Source organism: Cygnus olor, chromosome 14, assembly GCF_009769625.2.
Source record: "Cygnus olor isolate bCygOlo1 chromosome 14, bCygOlo1.pri.v2, whole genome shotgun sequence".
Lineage (NCBI taxonomy): Eukaryota > Metazoa > Chordata > Aves > Anseriformes > Anatidae > Cygnus > Cygnus olor.
This window is the reverse complement of record NC_049182.1, coordinates 6,176,014-6,195,841: the sequence shown is the minus strand read 5'-3', so window position 1 is coordinate 6,195,841 and position 19,828 is coordinate 6,176,014. Positions and strand designations below refer to the sequence as shown.

The window sequence follows — 19,828 nt, the reverse complement described above, 5'->3', positions numbered from 1 at the left end:
TGAGGCTGCGGTCAGGGGGCGACCGGCCTGGGGCAAAGGGTGGCAGCGGGAGAGCCCCGGGGGACCCCAAACAGCCCGCTGCCAGCACCAGCATGGGAGTTTGTCTTTGCTAGAAAGCAGGGCCAGCCCTGCCAAGGCTTTGTCAAGGACCTCGCTGTCACAGCAGCCTCCGGGGAAGGGTGGCGAGGCCACAGCCTCGGGGGAGGCTGGGAGCAATCCGCGTCCCACGGGCGAAGGCAGGAACGGGACGTGCTGGGACAGGCTGGCTGCAAACCCACGGAGCTGGGCAGGGGCTTGGGTGCACGGAGGAGCTGGGATGTGGAAAGGGGCACCCGGGGGGCTGCGCTTGGCACCCACCGGCAGCGGTTTGAGGTTTAGGGGCAGTTGTTGGGCCAATGCTGGTGCGGGAGGGAGCAGCAGGGACGCTCACTGTGCCGGGGTGAGCGGCCCTGGGGGCTTCTCGAGGCCAGCGAGGGGAAATGCCGCAGGCAGGGACACGTTGCTGATGGAAAGCAGCTGGGCTTGCTTAATAAATCGGGGAAATAGGGCTGCAGAGCACTGAACCTCCGGTCCTTACTAGGGACAAGAGGGGACGGGGCATGCCCGCGGCAGGGGACAGCCGGCGCAGGGTCCCCTCCCCGCACGAGGGAGCGGTGCCTCCGGATGGAGGGGACCCCAGAGCCAGGCCGTGGGGCAGTCACTGCGGGTCCCTCTGTCATGGGTGGCAGTTCCCAAAGCTTTGAGCCAGCACCGCTATGGAGAAGCGGCTTAGCCCTTCCCTAGAGCTTCTCCCGGAGCGCTGCAGGGCGGTCCTCCCGCTCCACACAAACAAGAGCAAAAAATAAAAGTGCCTTTTTGACCTCTCCGCCCCCGGATGGAGATTCCTGGCTCGGGCAGCAGACTGCAGGGTGGGAGACAAAATCCTCTGCAACGCTCAGCCGCTGCCTGGGGAGCGCTCAGAGCCCCGAGCGACGTGCTGGCCACAGCTCCCGTGGCACGGGGTGCTCGGGATGCTCCGCTCACCCCTCGCAGCTGTGGCCGTGGGCGGCGCGAGGCGGCTCCTCGCCAAAACCAAAGAGGTTGTGGGAGCCAGAGTAAGCAGGCTCGACCCTCCCCTCCCACCTCCTGGGCTCGGGGGGGGCGTTTGGGACGGTGGGGTTGCAGCTCGGGGCTGACACGTCGCTCACGTCCCGCAGCCGGCAGGGACCGGAGCGTGCCCAGCACGGCGCTGTGCACCCTGGGCACACGGAGCTGCTCGGGGCTGTGCCCCCTCCCCACTATTTCCCACCACAGGAAGAGCCTCCCACTCCTCTTCCACGCCCTAATTGCCCATGTGGGGTTTTGGTAGCTTTCCTGTCGTTCCCAGGGACTTGGGGCCAGAGGAGGGCTGCACCCAGCCGTGGCACGGCGCGGCCGTGGCCCCTCCACACATCCCTAATCGCCTCCACGCGCACGGAAAGGCTGACCTGCTCCCGAACTGCTTTTTTTTTTTTTTTCCGAAACCAAAATAAAAATAAATTGCTCCTTGGGTCCTGGCGCTGAACCAGCCTCCGCGGAGAGAGGGCTAGGGGATGGGGAAGGATCTAACGAGCCACAGTCAGCGGGCCCCCAGCCCTGCCACCAGGTCCGGCGGGACCCTGGGCACGTCAGCCCCAAATCCCCACAAGCTCAAGGGGCCAATCCCCCCCGAGCGGAGGGAGCACGGAGCGGGCTGACCGCACGTGAACCTCCCTCCTCGGATGTTTTTCCTCCGGAGCCGGGCTGGAGCCAGCCCCTGCCTGCTGCAGATGTTTGGCAGGGGGCTGAGGCTGGAGGCCAGCGGCGCTTCCAGCCTCCGTCACCGCCGCCTCCCCAAGGGCCAGCAGCATCCTGCCTGCCATCGCTCGGGCGTGCAGCACAGCACCAGGTGCTCTGCAGCCCATCACCTCCAAACCCGCGTCCCCTGGCAGTGCTTGTCCCTTCTCCGCAGCAAGGCGGGGGGGGGGGTCCCCTGTGCGTCCTGGACACAGCCTGGGAGCCGGCGCGTGGCACTGGCGCAGCGTCAATCCCGGGGCAACCTCTGAACTTTTGTTCTAGGTGTGCAACGGGAGGCAAAAGCAAAACAAGCTCTGATGGGAGAGAGGCCGGGCCGGGCAGCGAAGGGGATGCAGGTGACCTCTGGCCGCTCCCCATCTCCCTCTGGCCAAAGGAGCCCCCAGGCCACGCCGCCCCCAGCTGGGGTTTGTTCTTTCCCAAAGCGGGGGAACGGCGAGCCCACGGGGCGCGAGGACTCCGCTGTTTGCTCCTGGAGGCTCCGCTGCAGCCAGGAGCACGGAGGGCGGCTTGGGTACCCCGTGAGCCTCCCTGTGGGGCCGTAGGGTTTCCGTTTGGGTCCTGCGCCAGCAGCTGCTGCAGGCAACGCTGCCTCTGCCCCCGGGGCCAAGATGCTCGGGGTCGGCTCCTGCTCTCCTCTGGAAATACCTTATCAAACCTCTTATGGCTGCGCAAACCCTGTCCCCTTCCCTCCCCATTTGCCTGGGACCTGCAGGGACAGGCTGGAAAAGCTGGGGTTAGCACGGGGGGGCTGCTGCCGGAGCCCCCCAGGACCCTCCCAGGGAGCCCCCACCTCCGCGGTGCCGCTGGGCAGCGTTACGCACGAGCCGGGCAGGCGAGCCGGCTGCTTTTGTGCTCGCTGCGGCTCTCGTCACCGCTCGGAAGCGAGCTGAAAAACAACATCCTGCGTCAGCACCTCGCCGCAAGCAGCCTCCACGGCCCTGGGGCCGGCAGCCTCCCCCCCCGGCGTGCTCCGGCACCTGCACCGACCCCCCCTCGGTGTACACGTCGTGAGCCACCGGCTCCCTTTGGGCAGCAGAAGGCATTTTTTCTCCTGCAAAACACCACGCGCAGGCTGCCTGCGACCTCGGGCGCTGCTCCGAGCGAGGGCCCCGGGAGGATTTGCTTATCTTGCTCGCCCTCGGGAGGAGGAATTTCCAAGCGTGCAGCAGCCTGAGCCCAGTCCCCCCTTGTCACGCCTCAAAAATGTCTCGGCTCCCCCCTCGCCCTCCCCTCTGTTGCCGTTTTGTTCCGAGTGGCTCCTTGCCTTGTTGCTGTTAACAAAGCCTCCTTCTCAGTGCCTTTCCTGGAAACGTTTGCGATGCTTCCCAGAAAACTCCCACCACGAAAGGCAACCTCGCACGCACCCCAGACCGCCCCGGAGAAAAGGGGCTCGGGGAGCTGGAAATGACCCCAGAAAGGGCTGCGGGGGCTGCGCAGGCTTTTCCTCGGCAGCGTTTCGCCCCCCCGGCCAGGCTTCCCTCGCCACCCGCAGCCAGACTCGTGGCTTTGCCTCTTCCTCTCGCAGCGAAGCTGCTCGGCGCCGGTTCCTGGAAGCTGCGCCCGTGCCGCCGCCGCGGATTTCCCTGCGGGGCCGCCGAGGCTGCTGGCAGCCCGGGTGGGACGGGGAGCAGGGGGGGACGCAGAGCGGGGGCTGCTCGGACCCGGCGTCATCGCCTCCAGCTGCCGGCACCGCGTGTGCCAGCGAGGGAGGGAGAAGGGAGGAACAAAGGACAGCCAGCGCCGGGTGTCGGACAAATAACTCCGGGTGTAACCTCGAGCGCTGCGACTCCAGAGGGGAGGGGATGGCAGAGCCGGGAACAAAAACTCCCCAGGGCCCGTGTCCCCACGCCGGGCTCCCTGAGCGGCTCCTTCCCCCCCCCGGCCCCGTTTCCAGCCTTCAGCAACCAAGGGGCTGACTCCTCAGCTGTGAAACCAGGGTTTAACCCGCTTCCCACCAGCGCCACCGGCGCGTTTCCCGCATCCCAGCCTGATCCATCCCGGGGCTCGCGACCTCGCTGGCGTCGAGTCACCGGGACGCCGGGTGCCGCGGGGCTCCTGCCACGCGCAGGGCTGCGGGCGAGCCGGGGCGCCCGCGGGGGGGCAGCGACGCAGGTCGCCCACGCCCGAGAAACGCGGCCCCGGCCCCGCACCGCGCTCAGCACCGCCAGAAAGCCCCCGGGCTCAGGATTCAGGACCCAGGGGACCCCGCGGTGCGCCCGGACACCAAGCGCAGCGCGCACAGAGCTGCACGACGCACGCGCGGAGTGAAGTCCTGTTTATTTTCTAGCAGTCCGAGAGCTTTTCAGGCCCTGGTCTGGGCCTGGGCAGGAGCCCCCTTTGCTGCCTGTGCCACGGGGAGAGCGGGGCAGGCGAGGGGCATGCGGGCACGGGCTGCCCACGCTCCTCAACCCCATGAGATGCGGAGGACCCAAGCGCCCCACGGAGTTCTCCTGCGGTTTCGGCTGATACCTGGGACGTGGGAAAGCTGGTGCCAGCTGCTGTTCTGCCCTGCAGCTGGGACGGGCGCTTTCACCAACTCTTTAGCAGAGTCTCTGGATGCTCAACCAGAAGCCGCATCCGTCGCCTTGCTTCCGCTCTTCTTTTCCAAGCGCCCCGAGAGCTGGGACTCCCAGGAGGGAGCAGCTTTGCTGGGCATTTAGGGTCATTGCCGATGCCAGGGAGGGTCCCGACGGGGGATAACGCTGCTGCGAGGGGACGGGGTCACCAGCAAAGGCGAGCTCAGCACCACGGGACCGAGTTGTTTCCGTCCAGGCGTCATCTCCACGTCCCCACAGTCACACATCTCCGGGGCACAGCCTCCCTGCTGCTCCCGGGGCGCTCGGTGCCTTCAGCCCGGCTCCTGCCCCCATCTTCTCGTGCCCAGCCCTGGGGGTGCCCCACCCCGCCCCCCAAAGGCTCACACGATGCTGTTGCGCGTGGGGTGAGTCCGCACCCGATAGACGATGACGGCGGTGGCCGGGCAGAGCACCAGGGCCGTCATGACGAGGACGGTGGCCAGGATGATCAGGACGATGACCCAGATGTCCAGGATGTGCTTGGGGAGGGCGGTGGGGTCGTGGGGGTCCATCCTGAAAGGGAGGTGCGGCGGGGGGAGGGGGGTGACCGGGCTGCCCCCTCCCCGATCCGCAGGGCAGCCAGGGGCCCCCCCCAGGGCGCTCAGCACCCCGTGGCTCTGCCCGGGGACATCACGTCCAGCCTCGGCTCCTTGGAGAGCACAAAGCCTCGGCCGAAGCTCCTCCAGGAAGATCGGGATTTATGGCGCGCTCTGATGCGGCTGGATGAAAGCCCAGGGGAAGAAAAAAAAAAAAAGAAAAAAAAAGAAAAAAAAAAAAGCAAGCGAGTTCCCAGCTAATTGCTGCTGCAATTAAAGGAGCTGATGAAGGCAGGCGGGCGTCCCACCGCTGCCCCCAGGGCACTGCCCCAGCCCAGCCCCAGCAGCGGGTGCCCGGGCTCAGGGGATGGACGAGGTCAGGACGAAGCCTCCCGGGGGGCAGTGGCTGCTTCAGGCACCCCGAGCGGCCCCCAAACCCCCCCGGCACAGCACCCCCGCACCTCCCGGCCCCTCCCGCAGCTCCCCGCTGAGTCACGCAGCCGATGGCTTAATTAGCGATGGCTTAATTAGCAGCACGGCTCGCTAATGGGGAGGGCACCGGGGCATGGAGGGCATCGGGGTGGTGCCACTCCCCCCACCCCCCGAGTGGGGGCTCGGGGTTGGAGCGCGTGTGGGCTGCACTCCCAGCCCCAGCACCCATCCCAGCACCATCCCTCCCAGCCCCAGCACCCATCCGAGCCCCAGCACCCATCCGAGCCCCAGCACCACCCATCCCAGCCCCAGTGCCCATCCATCCCAGGCTCAGCACCCACCCCAGCCCCAGCACCCGCCCCAGCACCCATCCATCGCAGCCCCATCCATCGCAGCCCCATCATCACCCACCCCAGCACCACCCACCCATCCCAGCCCCAGCCCCCACCCCAGCCCCCACCCATCCCAGACTCATCACCACCCACCCCAGCCCCATCCACCCCAGCCCCCATCCGAGCCCCAGCCCCCATCCCATCCCCGGGGGGAACAATCCGGATCTGCCCCCGCCGTGCTGGGGGTGCCCCCGGGGACACGCGTTTTGGGGGGGGGGGGGGGGGGTTCAGCAGCACCGGGCTGTCCCGCGGCCCCGCGGGGACGATGCGCGAAGCCCCCCCCGGTGCCCGGAGCCCCCGGGGCCGGTGCCGGACCCTCACCTGCGGCCGGGAGCGGTCGCGTCCCGTCCTGCCCCGTGCCCCTGCCCGGTCCCGGGGCGGCTGCAGGGGGAGGGACGGGGCGGGGAGGGGAAGGGAAGGGGAAGGGATGGGGCCGGGCGAGGGAGGGCAGGGACAGGGAGGAGAGGAGGGGAAGGGAGGGCAGGGGGAGCACGGGGGGGGCCGGGGGGAGCCGAAGCTGGGGGGCCGGGGTCAGCACCCGCCGGGGGGTGCGGGGTGGACACCGGGATGGATGTGGGGACAGGAGGGGGGACAGCCGCGGGGACAGACGTGGGGAGGGATGCGGGGACAGACACGAGCCTGGATGTGGGGCTGGACACGGGGCAGACGTGGGGACTGACACGGGGACAGACACGGGGACAGACACGGGGACAGACACGGGGACTGACACGGGGACAGTTGCAGGGGTAGGTGCAGGGCCAGACACAGCACCGGACGTCCTGCGGCTGAGCGCCGCCCTGCCCAGCACCACGCAGCAGGAGAGGCCCCACGTGCGCTCAGCAGCCGGGGCAGGAGGGCGCGGAGCATCGGCCGGTGCCGGCTGCTGCCGTCAGATAAAGCCGGCGGGGGCCTTATCGGCAGGCGGAGGAAGCCTCGCGGCTTTCCTCCGGAGCCGCACGGGGAGGCAGAGGCTGGGGACGGGGCTGCGGCGGGGGGGTGACGCTGCAGGACACCGCGCAGGGAGCCTCGGTGGGGTTCCCGGGAGCCGAGCCGCGACGCGCGTTCTGCCCTCCGAGCGCTCGGCGAGTGCTGGGGGTTTTTTCGGCAGCCCCCCACGAGACGGGGCTGCTGCTTTTTGTCTGGTTTGGTTTTGTCGCCCTCACGTCCTAGCACGGAGCGGCCCCAAGGGACGGCAGCACACGGGCACCCTCGTGCAGCCCCGGGGACAGCCGAGCGACGCGGGAGCCGGCCGTGGGCACAGCCGGGGGGGGCCCCGCCGCTCTGCTCCTCCCCACCGACAGTGCTGTGCCCCGCAGCGCCCACGCGGACCCCACGGGGCAGGTGGGGACACCGCTACCTGCGCGTGCCCTGTGCCACCAGGTCCTGCTTGGGCAGGCGTGCGCCTGACAGCAGTGCACGGCCATTGCAATGCTGCACGAGGCACGCAGGTGATGCGCGGCCACTGCACGGGCATTGCACGCTGCACAGACCCTTGCACAGACCCTTGCGTGCTGCACAGACCCTTGCATAAACCGTTGCACGTTGCACAGACCCTCGCACGCTGCACAAACTCTTGCATAAATCATTGGACACTGCACAAGCCCTTGCCTAAAGCATTGCGCATTGCAAAGACCCTTGCGTAAAACCTTGTGCACTGCATAAATCCATGCACAGACTATTGCACGCCACACAAACCCTTGCATAAACCATTGCACATTGCACAGACCCTTACACGCTGCACATACTCTTGCATAAATCATTGCACGTTGCAAAGACCCTTGCATAAACCCCTGAACACTGCATAAATCCGTGCACGGACCATTGCACGCTGCACATACCCTTGCACGTTGCACAGACCCTTGCATAAATCATTGCATACTGTACAAATCCTTGCACAGACCCTTGCACAGACCCTTGCACGTTGCACAAGCCCTTGCACACCGCACTGGTGGTGCCCACGGGCTGGCACAGCTGGGATACAGCCGAAACCCTCGCACAAACCCTTGCGCAACCCCTCGCACGTTGCACACCCCCCTCGCGCACCGCCCCCCACTCCCCCGCGGCACCGCAGGGGTTAACCCCCCGCTGGTCACGTGGCCCCCACCCCCGCAGGGGGGCGGGGCGGGGCGGGGCGGGGCGGTGACGTGTCCCTCGCGCTCGCGCGCGCGCGCGCGGCGGCGCGGTGACGTCGGCGCGGCGGCGCGGCGCGCGGCGGCGGCGGCCGGCCCCCCGGCAAGATGGCGTCGCTGCTGCAGTCGGAGCGGGTGCTGTACCTGGTGCGCGGCGAGAAGGAGCTGCGGGCGCCGCTGCCGCAGCTGTACTTCTGCCGCTACTGCAGCGAGCTCCGCTCCCTCGAGTGCGTCTCGCACGAGGTAACGCCGGCCCGGCCGCGCCGCTGCCCTCCGCGCGCACCCGTTGGCTGCCTCGCCCGTCGCTCTTCGTCATCCCGCCTCGCCATTGGCTGGCGGCGCGGCTCGGGGGGCGGGCGCAGCGCGGGGAGCGGTGGGTGCGGGAGGGGGAGGGACCTGGCGCTGGATTGGCTGTGCGCTCGCGTCAGTCTGCGCGGAGAGGGCTGTGATTGGTGGAGGCGGGCGGGGGGGGGCGGGAGCTGCGGGAGGGGCAGTGCCTGAGGGGGGTCGGGGTGTGACGGGGCGGGGGGGGTCTCGTCGTCTGCTCTTAGCTAATTGTCGCAACGTTAATTAATTCTAATTAAATTAGCCCGGGGGCAGGCGTGAGGCGCTTGTGAAATGTGTGGGGTTTGGCCCGGTGGGTGACCAAGGACCTGATAACTGTGAAAAATAAAGGGAAAATGGTTTAATAAAGCCTGCTGCCGCAGTAATGGCAAAAATAAAGGGGAAACGCCTCACGGAGCCCCTGTGCCGGCCCAGGCAGCCCCTGGGGGCCAAGGAAGGCCCCTGTCAGGCCGCGCCCGCCCCTTCACGTTTGGTTTAAGCACCTTGCTTTGAGGAGCCTCCCTGCTAATGGTACTAAACAGCAGTTTGGGCTGAGAGGGGCTGATGTCGGTTGCATCAGCTGGGGCTGAGAGGGGCGATCCGAGTCACCACAAATATCGCCGGCCCGATGCCTGACCCAGAGCCTCGTTAAACGCCCGCGCGCTGCGATGTGCCTGTGCTCTTCCTCAGGTGGACTCGCACTACTGCCCCAGCTGCCTGGAAAACATGCCCTCGGCCGAAGCCAAGCTGAAAAAGAATAGGTAAGGGTGGTTTCTCCTCAGGGCCGGCCTCTTCCTTACGTTGTGAACCCGTGTACTCGAAACTCTCCTCAGAAATCACATCACTTACCACATTTTAGTCAGTTAGAGGAATAAGTGTCCTTCTGTGATGTGCCATGTACTCTTGATGTTCTCCTTCTTTTGGTGACCTGCTCTCAAACCACAAAGAGAAGCGTTGTATCACCCAGCGTTTCTCATTGCTGCCATTCTTACATGGACTCCGAACTCCTCCCTTCCTCTAGTACTGCTGTGTTAGATGAGAAGATTTATTATTTTAATCATGATTTGCATGTTGAAAGCATTTTCCTGTGCCTGTGGGCTGCATTTGGACCTTGCCAGATCACTCTCATATGTAGGCTTTCCTCTTCCCAGGTGTGCCAACTGCTTTGACTGCCCCTGCTGCATGCACACCCTTTCTACCCGGGCCACCAGTATTCCTGCTCCGCTCCCCGATGACCCAGCCAAAACTACAATGAAGAAAGCGTATTACCTGGCCTGTGGCTTTTGCCGCTGGACTTCCCGGGATGTGGGCATGGCAGATAAGTCTGTTGGTAAGTGACAGGCAAAGACACGAGGCTAACAGCAGGAGTCCAGTGTCTTTCGGAAGTTAAAAGATAATCAAAGGTGGTTTCTGGCTGTATGATAAATTTAATATTTGTCTAGGTTTTGAGTCACAGTTGGGGAATTCACAGGAAAATGACTTGTCTGTGAAGTCTTGACTGCAGAGCTGAGTGAGTGTAACATCTGGCCTGCTTCCAGGCTCACGTTGCCTGACTAGCGAGGAAGCTGTAAAACACGGGGCTCTGTCAGTTGGTCGGCTCTCCCCAATCTGGAGAGCTTGCTCGTATGCCTTCAGAGTCTTTGAAGTTGCTTGGTCTAACAGCATAGAAATCTAGTTTATTTTCTGTCACTTTTGTTTGCTTAGGCTTATTTCGGGGGCACGCTTCATTTTTTCCTCTTAATGACAGCACTGGAACAAAGCTTTTATCTATTTCTTGATGTGTAAGGCATGGAGAAAGCATCTGTCACTGCCGGGTGCTGTTCTGAGTATCTCTCAAGCAGCAGTTGTATAAAAACGCAATATAAAAGCTGGGCAAGTGACTTCAACCCAAACCTGCCTGGGAAAAGCTTTCGGAGGTATATAGTTAGGCAGGTATGAACTTGAAGAATTGTAACGTTAAGTGTAGTGAGCATAGGGAAAGTCATATTTCATTACTAGGTCCAAGGCAGTTGGGTGTTGGTGATTTCTGTGTGGAATCAAGAAATCTTCTCCTGAGGACTTTGTTCTTTCTCTTTCTCATGCAGCTAGTGGTGGCTGGCAGGAACCGGAGAATCCCCACACGCAGAGGGTGAGTGAGTGAAGGAGAAGGCCATGCTTAGGCTGAGGTGGCGTCAGCTAGAAAGAGCTGTTAGAGGTGCCGAGCCCTCTTAGTTGCTTTTTCTGCACCTATATAATTCTTCGGATGCCAGGTCCAGCTCATGATCTCTGTCTTGACTGAATTCAGTGGAAGGAAGGCCTCTGAGAGGCTCTTCCATGGATGTCATGGTATGAAATTGCTTGTTCAGAAGAAACTCGGTTGCAAGCATCATGTCTAGCAGCACTGTTAAAATGAAACTAATGAGCGTGTTGTGTCTGTATGTCGTGGGGAATTGGGAAAATGTGGGGAAGGCTGCTAGCTAAGGGAGAGTGCTGCTAACCTGTGACAGAGCACATCAGATTTTGCTTTACTGGTCTCCATTTAAAATTCCTACTGCAATCAAGTTCAAAAATGTGCAGGCTGCTTTGGGAGAAGAAAAGGCTTGAATCTAAAAGGGGCTTACGTCCAGTTACTATCATTCAGTATGCTTGGTGGGCTTTCTTCACATGAATAGAACTTGTTTTCTTATTGACAGTGCTTATAGGATCTGGAAAACAGAATTGCACCTCTGTGACCTTTCCTTGTCACCAGTTAGGGCTCTGCACTAAACATAAATCAGCCTCTGGGTGGGGAGATGCTGATTGCAGCACTAAACCAAACTGCTCTTTTAATGACCACACGACATCATGCTGTCCGGTCGTGGCAAATGTGTGAACAAAGCCTCAGTTACCTAACTGCAAAATCAGACTAAGGTGCTGTTCTCTGACGGGCCTCATTCCCAAAGGAGCATCAGTTTGTGAACTGCAGCGTGGATTAAGAAATATTAAGACACGCCGGCTTCTGCAGCTGGTCTGGCATTTGTTCCCCTTTCACCGTGTATCTGTTCCTCCTGATCCCTCCAGATTAACAAGCTGGTGGAGTACTACCAGCAGCTGGCTCAGAAGGAGAAGATCGAGCGGGACCGCAAGAAGCTGGTGCGACGCCGAAACTACATGCCGCTGGCCTTCTCGGTGAGCTGCGAGCACCGTGCTGTCAGCACAGGAGAAGCGACGCGCAGCAGCAGCAGCTTGGAAAATTAGATGAGTGGTAGCACGATAGGGCTGCTCTGCTTTTGTTTTTTTTTCCTAATTGAGAACATGAAGAAAATACGCTAGGGCACTCGGGTTTCTTTGGGGACGAGTAGTTTTGCACGCATCGTTGTGTATTGCATTGCCTCACTCTCTTAATAGTCCTCTCTGGTAGCGCCAGAAGGGTTTGTAGCTGCCACGTGAGGGAATACGTTACCCAGCAGTGAAATGCAGCACAACTGCACCCTTGATACCGGTGGTAGCTCTCAGGACAGTTTCATAGCACTGCTCAGTAACAGATCAGGATTGTCCTGCGCTTTGCTGCGTGAAATCTCAACTGAACTGAACTTTAACACTCGATTGTGGCCTGAATAACTTGTTTATTGTAACTGCCAGGTAAATGCTTACTTTGTTCAGCCAGGTGACTGCGTATGCTTGCTACTTCTCAATTAACTGTGCCTGCTCTGTGCCCTTGCTTGTGTCTTATGGCTGCATTTTTTGTCTCCGTTGCTACCTGCTGCTATTTTGGGGGCTCTCCACAGCAACACACTATACACGTAGTGGTAAGTCTTTTCCCGGTTTCTGCTGGTGTTAAAGCTCTCACGGTACCAACTGAAGGGCAGTAACGTATCCTGCTCGTCACCTGTCCTCAGGGCCTCTGACTTGGACGTGCCTAGAACAAAGGCACCCGAAGGCTAACTAGTTAGAGGGTAACGTGTTACAAAAAGTACCGCTTACTAATTTAGAAGCAGGCAGCGCCTTTGGGTAAGTAGCATACGTTTTAAAAGCATTCCTTCACAAAGCCTGGCCAAGACGCAGCCATCTCATCTGCCGGAGGGGAATTTCACTAACATCAGTCTTCTGAGCCTTGAAGAATCACCAGGGTAGGCTGACGCTCACATTTCTCATTTGGTGAGAATTGGATTTCCAGCTCTGCCCGGAAGGAAGATTGCTTCCAAACGTCTTGTGTGCTTTTCGGCTGTAGAAAGCTGGGGAGTAGCTCAACTGTTCCTGCCAACTGGTGGTGCCTTGTGAGAGAGTCAGGCCTACAGGTAACAAGGCTCGTAGGAAGCTGAGCGCTCCGGCTGCTTCTAGGAGTGCCGCAGAGCACCTCAGATGGACACAAACCCATGTCTACCCAGTTTTTAGGCAGTTGAACTCTCATTCTGCACTACCTGACGTGCAGTTGCTCAGTACAGAGAACATGTCGGCAGTGCAGGCTGGTAGTTAAGGGAAGAAACAAAAACTTTATAGGCGGTACACACACACCTGTCTCTTCCAATCTGCAGTGTAGTGGTGATTTTCTCCTTACTAACAGCTTGAGCAGGAAAAACGATCTCAAGAGACCTTGAATACCTTTCCCTTTTTGCTTTAATTTGCTTGTTCCCCTATGCTTGTCATGCAGTTTTAGAGGGTGAGTTTGCAGTAGGTCTTTTTGTCCTGGCAGGAAGCAGACCTTTTTTCTGACAGCGCTTTTTTTCCTGTAGGACAAATATGGCCTGGGAACCAGGCTTCAACGCCAGAGGCCCGGCGCTCCGATCAGCGCTCTCGCTGGACTCTCGTGAGTTTCTGGGTTGGGGTTACTTTTTTGGGGAAGGATAGGAGGTGTAGGATAGGAGGTGTTCTCTCTGACCAAACTTTCCCTTATTTTGCGTCAGTCTGAAAGAAGGAGAAGACCAAAAGGAGATCAAGATTGAGCCAGCTGATGCAGTGGAAGAAGTGGAACCTCTTCCTGAGGATTACTACACCAGACCAATCAATCTGACAGAGGGTAATACCTTAATATTCTGTCGCTTTTGCCATTCCATTTTATAACATGGGCGGTGCTTGGAAACTTGCCGGTAGAGTTCCAAGTGCTCCAAGGTTTTAGTAATTTTTACGTTGTCGTTGAAATGGTGTGATTTTTTTTTTTTTCTTTTTGGACCTTTCAAATGATAATTTTGATTGCAGCCCAGCTTCGTATTATACGTGGAAAGCTCAGAGCCAAAAACATCAGGCCTCTTTACTATTGTTCCATTTCTTTGCTGGTCTTAGTTTCTCTGCTTGCAAAATGTCAACATTTGGATGGAGAAAAGGGCTGACGTTCTTCAAATACTAGCAGGAAATAAGGAAGTGGTTGTGCTGCTGGGGAGTTGGCACTTTAATTGGCCTGTTCAGTAACAATTGTGCACTATTTTGACATCAGCTTGGAACAGCTTGCGTACGCTTTAGTTGGCTCATGATTTAATCAGCAAATATTGTAAATTGGCCCAGAAAACTGGGGAGTGAATGGGATAAAACAGTGGGTACAGGAAGCAATGTGGGCTTCCCGCTGAGGTGGCTTTAAGCAGGTCGGGTTTCCTCAGTAGTTCTGTGGGACCACAGAGTCCACCAATATTAGTTCATGAAAGCTTTTTGGAGAGAGGCAGATCGTCTTTTTCGTAAGACTCTGTCAGCGTTGTGAAAATAAGGTGCTGGTGCAGAAGACAACTTGCAGTGGGTCCCTGGCAGGGAGGCTGCCAGGTGGCTCGCTGCCTGTTAGGCACTGGGATATTCACGAGGAGCCTGGTTTTGGGGAGAAACCCACGGAGAGTTTGGCCACTGTGGTTCCTTGCCTTAGGAGCTATGTAGTCACTAATTCTTTGCATGAGTCTGAATTATGCAAGCTCCTTGCTGAGAAGCTGAATGTTCTACTTGTGCAGTGCCCAGCCGTGACAGTAACAAAGCTATGGAAACTGATTTGCCCTTTGCAAAAGCATAACTTATTTTCTAGATGACAATAAAATACTGCTGCCGTCTCAGCTGCGCTTCAAAAACAGATCACGGTTTCTTGTTTCTCCTGGGTTGGCACTGGTATTGTACAAATGTTACCGTGCCCGGTCAGGGCAGCCCTTTTACACCTCTTACCCTCCCGTTCATTCGCTGCCAGGAACAGTGACAGTTACCAGTGGCTTCTGAATTAGTGGGTGCGGGTGAAATTAAATTTCTGCACAGCGCGCTGCACACTTGCAGTTAGCACAGCACACGCTTACAATCTGGCTTGAGTTCCAGTGCCTGGGTAAGACATGAATTTGGTTTGTTTCCTGTTGTGCACCCAGTGACGACCCTGCATCAGCGTTTGCTGCAGCCCGATTTCCAGCCGATCTGTGCTTCCCAGCTCTACCCACGTCACAAGCATCTCCTGATCAAACGTTCGCTGCGCTGTCGGGTAGGTGGCTAAATACAAAACGGCGCTTCTAGGCTCACAGAAATTGGATCGTGGGGAAATGGGCCCTGTATTCCGTTTTAGAAGAAACTGCTCAAATGCTTCTGGTTGTTCCAAGTTCTCCAGCACATTCTCTCGGTGCTGTTACCAGTTATAAGGGAGACTGTCACATCTCTGACGTGATGACAAATGTGAGGGGGTAGCCCTGTTGTCAAAGAGAGAGAGAGACAGAAAGGTGGATTTGCAGAAGGGTCTGTGCGCTCTGCCTAGCAGAGGAATTACAGAAGGCAGCCAGTACAGTTGGCATTATAAAAGTCTGTTATTATTAAAGACAAAAATCAAGTCAGTAAGCGACACGTTAGTGAAAGGCAGCGTAGAGTGCTGAAGCTGCCCCTAGGATTAAGGCAGAAAGAGTGGAAAAGCAGAGAGCTGTAAAGTGAAGGCAAGCAAGAATTAAATCCAAGTTCTGCCTTTGACTTGCTACATCATCTTCAAAAAGCTGCTTGCTTTTTCAGTGGAATAGGGATATTTATCTAGTTCCCAGGCTAACAGCGACATTATTGTAAGTATTTAAGATGCAAAATGCTTTGCAAACGCAGATTATTTTCTCAGAAATAATTACTGTCAGGCTGGGACTGTATTGGAAGAGTAGTCTACGAGCAGATCAGTCTTGGGTTGCAGCTGTTGGCTATTTAATGGATTCTGGAGCATAAGTCAAAGGGCTGCAGTTATTTGTGCCTTCTTCCTGCTGCGTTCAGTGAGTGTCTGAGTATTTTTCATCCTGGCTCTCAATCTCGTGTTTCTGAGATTGCACTAGTTTTGCCGGTATGACGTTTTCAAGATACCAATAACTTGACACCAGTCTGACTTTGCGCACCCCAAGACAGCTTTCGTGTGCGCTGTGCTAGAGGGGTAATGCTGTGGCTGGTGGCACTGTGCCTGCAGCTCTGATTCATCAGTTTGTGACTGCACGCTGTTTTCTGGTGTTTACTAAAATATCTTTGCTTCCAGAAATGTGAGCATAACCTGAGCAAACCAGAATTCAATCCAACGTCTATCAAATTCAAGATCCAGCTGGTTGCTGTGTAAGTAAGATACAGGGGCTGGGGGAAACAACTGCCTACCGATACTTAGTTAAAGCCTTGTATTTCCATTTCTTTTGTGCTTTTGATTTGACCTCTTGTGTGATTGATTGCGTCATTTCTTACAATGACGTAGTCACTTTTTGTGTGTATCTGGGTAAATCTTCAGTAACATTGCTTCATGATCCGCTGAAGACTTCAGTTTGAAGGAAGGCACGGCGTGCTGTTCCAGCCCCATGTGGTAGCAGGGGTTAGAAGGATTAGCCTTATGTAGCAAAAGGGCACTTTATTTATCTGTTTAATGTAAGCTAAACTCTTGTGGTGTTGAGCATGTCTAGCTGGATGCCCGTGACTACGTACCGAGGTTGTATACAGCTGCACAGTTCGCTGTGATCATTTGCTTCGTCCTCCTTGTAGGAACTATATCCCTGAAGTGAGAATCATGTCCATTCCCAACCTGCGCTACATGAAGGTCAGTGCTTTTTTTTTTCCAGAAACATTTTAGGGTGAGTCACAGCTGAGAGGTGTGCGTGTGGGATCTTTTTGGGAGCTTACAGGGTGTGATGAATGTTTCCTGAAGGCTCTGCTCGTTGCAGACAGGGCGCAGGGTTTAAGGGAGTGGTCAGAATAACACTGCGTGTACTTGCCACTCTGCGTGAGTAGATTACAGTGCGGTGCGATGTCTGGCATTGCAAGTACACGATAATATCTGATGAATAAAAGGTGTGGGGTTGGTATCTGGGCTAGATCCAAAGACATACATTTCTGCTATTAAAAAAGAGTGCTGCGTGACATTGCCACCCTTCTTACAGAACGGGGCTCTTCGCTTTCAGTCCTTTGAGTACGGGAGACAGTTTTTGAAGGTGTTTATCAGTCACAGGATGAGGAGGTGCTCACAGTAAAGATGACTTTTAGAACAATTGCGTCTTGACCTGGGATTCTTGAATCTTTCCAGGAAAGCCAAGTTCTTCTGACTTTGACCAATCCGGTGGAGAACATCACGCACGTCACCCTGCTGGAGTGTGAGGAGGGAGACCCGGACAACATCAACAGCACTGCCAAGGTATTGTGCCCTCCTGATTTTCTTCCCTGGAGGCTTAAATGACCATCACCAACATAAGCGTCAGCTCATAATGTATTTTAAAATGGTGTCTGTTCACTGAGATCCAGAGCCCAAGGGAGAAATAGACAACTTCCCAGGCAGAGTGGTAACTAGGCACTATTAGAGAGGAAAGCCAAGGATGAATCACTTCTGTTAAGCCATAGTAAAGCAGACCGCAGAAGGGGAATGCTCTATCCTGCTCGTAGGGTAGGTGGTGAGTACTAAAGGGCTGCTTCTCTTTGTTTCGTTTCAGGTGGCAGTTCCTCCCAAGGAGCTTATTCTGGCTGGCAAGGATGCTGCAGCAGAGTATGATGAGCTGGCAGAGCCTCAAGACTTCCAGGATGACCCTGAGTGAGTGCTGTCTGTTCTGTGGGCGTCCTATCCCTTAAATACTTGGCACTTTAACCAAGTAATTTGCTCTCATCTCTCTTCGGTACTTTTCTTTATATTGACCATATGTTTTGGTCGGAGATCAGCAGTGCAAATCTCTTCTGTTTGTGGTTTGGACTATTGAGGAGATGTTTGATCCCTCTAAGGCAAGTGTGCTGTGACGGCAGTTGAGTTACAGGTGGTGGTACTGATTCTCTCTGGGAATACTTTGTAATCCTCTCCTTTGCAAGCAGAGGGTTCACGGGAGTGCCCAGAACTCCGCAGCAGGGTGTGCAACTGAGGTACCTCCAGCCTTCAAAGCCAAATATGCTCTGCAGGCTCTTATGGAGCAACTTGAGCCAAATATTACGGCCTCTCCCTGTTGCACGGCTGGGCGCGTAACTCCTGTGGCCGAAGCAGGCCGGTTCTGTGTGGTGGGTTTGTCAGCAGCTGTCAGCGTGAAGGGGGTACCACATCCTGATCACGGGGCAGGAGGGGCTGCCGTCTCCTGGAAGAAGAGCAACGGGGAGTAAGCTACACACCAGGAGAACTGTTCTGGCAGGGCACGTGCAGCCTGCGGGCTGTAAACTGAGCGTCCCTCTTACACGGCACCAGAATTAAGTCTCCGAACAATTGTTTGAGAACTCGGCTGACCCAGTTCTTTTGTTTTCTGCCTTGCAGCATTATTGCCTTCAGAAAAGCCAACAAGGTAGGAGTTTTCATCAAGGTCACCCCACAGAAAGAGGAGGGCGAAGTGACCGTGAGCTTTAAGATGAAGCACGAGTTTAAAAACCTTGCTGCTCCGATCCGGCCCAGCGAGGAAGGCGATCAGATCTCCGAGGTCATCTGGCTCACCCACCACGTCGAGCTCAGCCTCGGTCCAGTGCTCCCGTAAAAGCTCCCGACTGGTGTCCCAGTGGCTGGCCGCAGGACGGACTGTCAGTGAACGAGTGCACCCTGGTGAAACCTTCCGTCAGCGCTCCTTTGTGACGTGGGGGTGTGCGCCGCGCGCCCCAGCCAGGCCGCGAGGAGGAGGCTGCGGGGTGGGGGTGCTGTGCTTCGGGATGATTTGTTCTCTTCTTATCGTAGTGCCCACTAACTAACGCTCTGCTTCCCTACGCTGCCACAGGCTAGTTTAACTCGCAGCACGTGTTTCAGCACACAGAAAGAGCTAGCTTTCTCCAGATTCGCACTACTCCTGGCTGAATTTGGCTTTGTCAACAAAAAAAAAGAACCCGTATTGTTTTATTCTTCGTGCCAGCCCACAAACCTAGTGTTACGTACTTGATAGTGAATGTCTCACCTCACACAGAATTGTGCCCTTCTCGAACAAACATGTTAGGAGGTGGCAAGGTCTGCTGCGTTTTGGCAAGGCTGTTGCCAGCAGCATGCTGCTTTCTTTTCTTTTTCCGCTTCCTAGTAGGATACCTCAAGTAACCGTGGAGCACTCGGACGTGAAGCCCTTCTGTTTTTGTGAAAAGACTCTGGCATATGTAGCTTCCTTAGCCAGGGTGATACATCTTTTCACAGAGGAGATGATCAGTTTGCCCTTAAACTCAAAATGTAGTATACTGTAGTGTTCGTGGATTTGAGTGGTGACCAACTGCGCTGTAAGCCCGTTGTGTTGCAAGCTGGGTGTGGTAGCATGATAGATTATTACAAGCTGGGAAAGCAGATCCTGCTGCGTCTCTTTGCTGAGGCAGTAGCGGTCCTGAGAGGCTGCCTGGCGGTCGTGGTGTTAATAGATGTGTGTTAAAAGAGGTAGCAAGTGAAGAGTACTAAATGTGGACGGTTAAAGTTAGGTCCGGTGTACAAAAAGGAACTGCGGAGGTTGTCCAAGTTCGTGCTTTGTCTTTTTCCAGTTGGGGGGGGGGTGTAAAGGAGGAAGGACCATTGTACTGTGGCTAGCGCACACTGCACCGCTGGGAAAAGATCATTTGTCTGCGGCGGAACTTGGCTGCAGTCCCTGCTGCAAACAGTAATTAAGAGCAGCGTATCCAGGATACTGAGCAGCAGCTAGCTGCAGCAGCGCAGTGCAGGTGGGTGAGAGCGCTCCTCCTCGGGAGCCTCCAGTTTCAGTCCCAGTTGAGATGGTTACCTTCGCGACCCTTTTCTGATGGGCTTTGACGTGGTGGCTGGGGGGGAAAGGGGTGCCTGTCAGCCAGCTACAGCTTAGCTGCTCAAAAGACGCTCGTGACGTGGCTCTGCCAGCCTGGGGTTTCGCATCCCCTGTGCGGGAGGGAGGAATGACGCTGCGTCCCCCCCAAAGCGAGAGCTCTGCCTTGGCGGGCAGCGCGCCTTACAGCTCGGTCCTGCGACGCCCCTCGGAGCGGCGAGGCATCCCCTTCACAACCTGGCGCGGGTTGCCCGCAGCCGTACAGCATGCCTTTAACCGTGGTTTGTGTTTATTAACGTGTAGCGCCAGCGTCCGCTGCTCTTCTGCCTTTCCACGGAGCGAAGCGCTCGAGCCGCGGCCGGGACTTCTCGGCCGCAGGCAGCCTAACCCCAACGCTACCCCCTCTAACTCCTGGAAACGGCCTCCTGGGGACGAGGTAGGGGCTGGGGGAGCCCCCGAGCCCCGGTTCGCCTCCCCTGGGGGTGCCGCTGAGGTTGGCGGGGCCCCCCCCGGGGCCGTCAGCGCCGCTCGGGGGCTCCGTGCCCCTCGGTCTGACCGAGGCGCCTC

At 57.4% G+C, this 19,828-nt stretch overlaps 2 protein-coding genes across 4 annotated transcripts; one reads left to right on the top strand and one right to left on the bottom strand.

Moving 5' to 3' along the window:
* Positions 1-4,075: 4,075 nt before the first annotated feature.
* On the bottom strand, positions 4,076-9,123 carry SMIM3 (small integral membrane protein 3). Of its 3 annotated transcripts, none has more exons than XM_040573540.1 (2): positions 9,054-9,123; positions 4,076-4,904 (listed from the first exon to the last, which is right to left on the bottom strand). In XM_040573540.1, exons 1-2 carry the CDS (start codon positions 9,056-9,058, stop codon positions 4,733-4,735), a joined length of 177 nt encoding a protein of 58 aa, XP_040429474.1. In that variant the 5' UTR covers positions 9,059-9,123; the 3' UTR covers positions 4,076-4,732. The 3 variants fall into 3 exon arrangements, 2 of the variants coding, with proteins under 2 accessions (XP_040429474.1, XP_040429475.1); XM_040573541.1 differs by lacking the exon at positions 9,054-9,123 and adding an exon at positions 6,073-6,201; XR_005824350.1 differs by lacking the exons at positions 4,076-4,904; positions 9,054-9,123 and adding exons at positions 4,924-5,110; positions 6,073-6,218.
* Positions 7,875-19,814, top strand: DCTN4 (dynactin subunit 4). The gene is made up of 13 exons (XM_040573538.1): positions 7,875-8,123; positions 8,895-8,965; positions 9,356-9,534; positions 10,289-10,332; positions 11,244-11,351; positions 12,896-12,969; positions 13,067-13,179; positions 14,486-14,595; positions 15,604-15,677; positions 16,092-16,146; positions 16,630-16,737; positions 17,030-17,127; positions 17,827-19,814. The coding sequence occupies exons 1-13, from the start codon at positions 7,989-7,991 to the stop codon at positions 18,038-18,040; spliced, it is 1,383 nt and encodes a 460-aa protein (XP_040429472.1). The 5' UTR covers positions 7,875-7,988; the 3' UTR covers positions 18,041-19,814.
* The last annotated feature ends 14 nt before the right edge of the window (positions 19,815-19,828 follow it).

Coding starts and splice junctions, on each gene's coding strand:
- DCTN4 (XM_040573538.1), top strand. CDS start 7,989: ATGGCGTCGCTGCTGCAGTCGGAGCGGGTGCTGTACCTGGTGCGCGGC. Junction 8,966..9,355: donor GCCAAGCTGAAAAAGAATAG/GTAAGGGTGGTT, acceptor TCCTCTTCCCAG/GTGTGCCAACTGCTTTGACT. Junction 15,678..16,091: donor AAGATCCAGCTGGTTGCTGT/GTAAGTAAGATA, acceptor TCCTCCTTGTAG/GAACTATATCCCTGAAGTGA.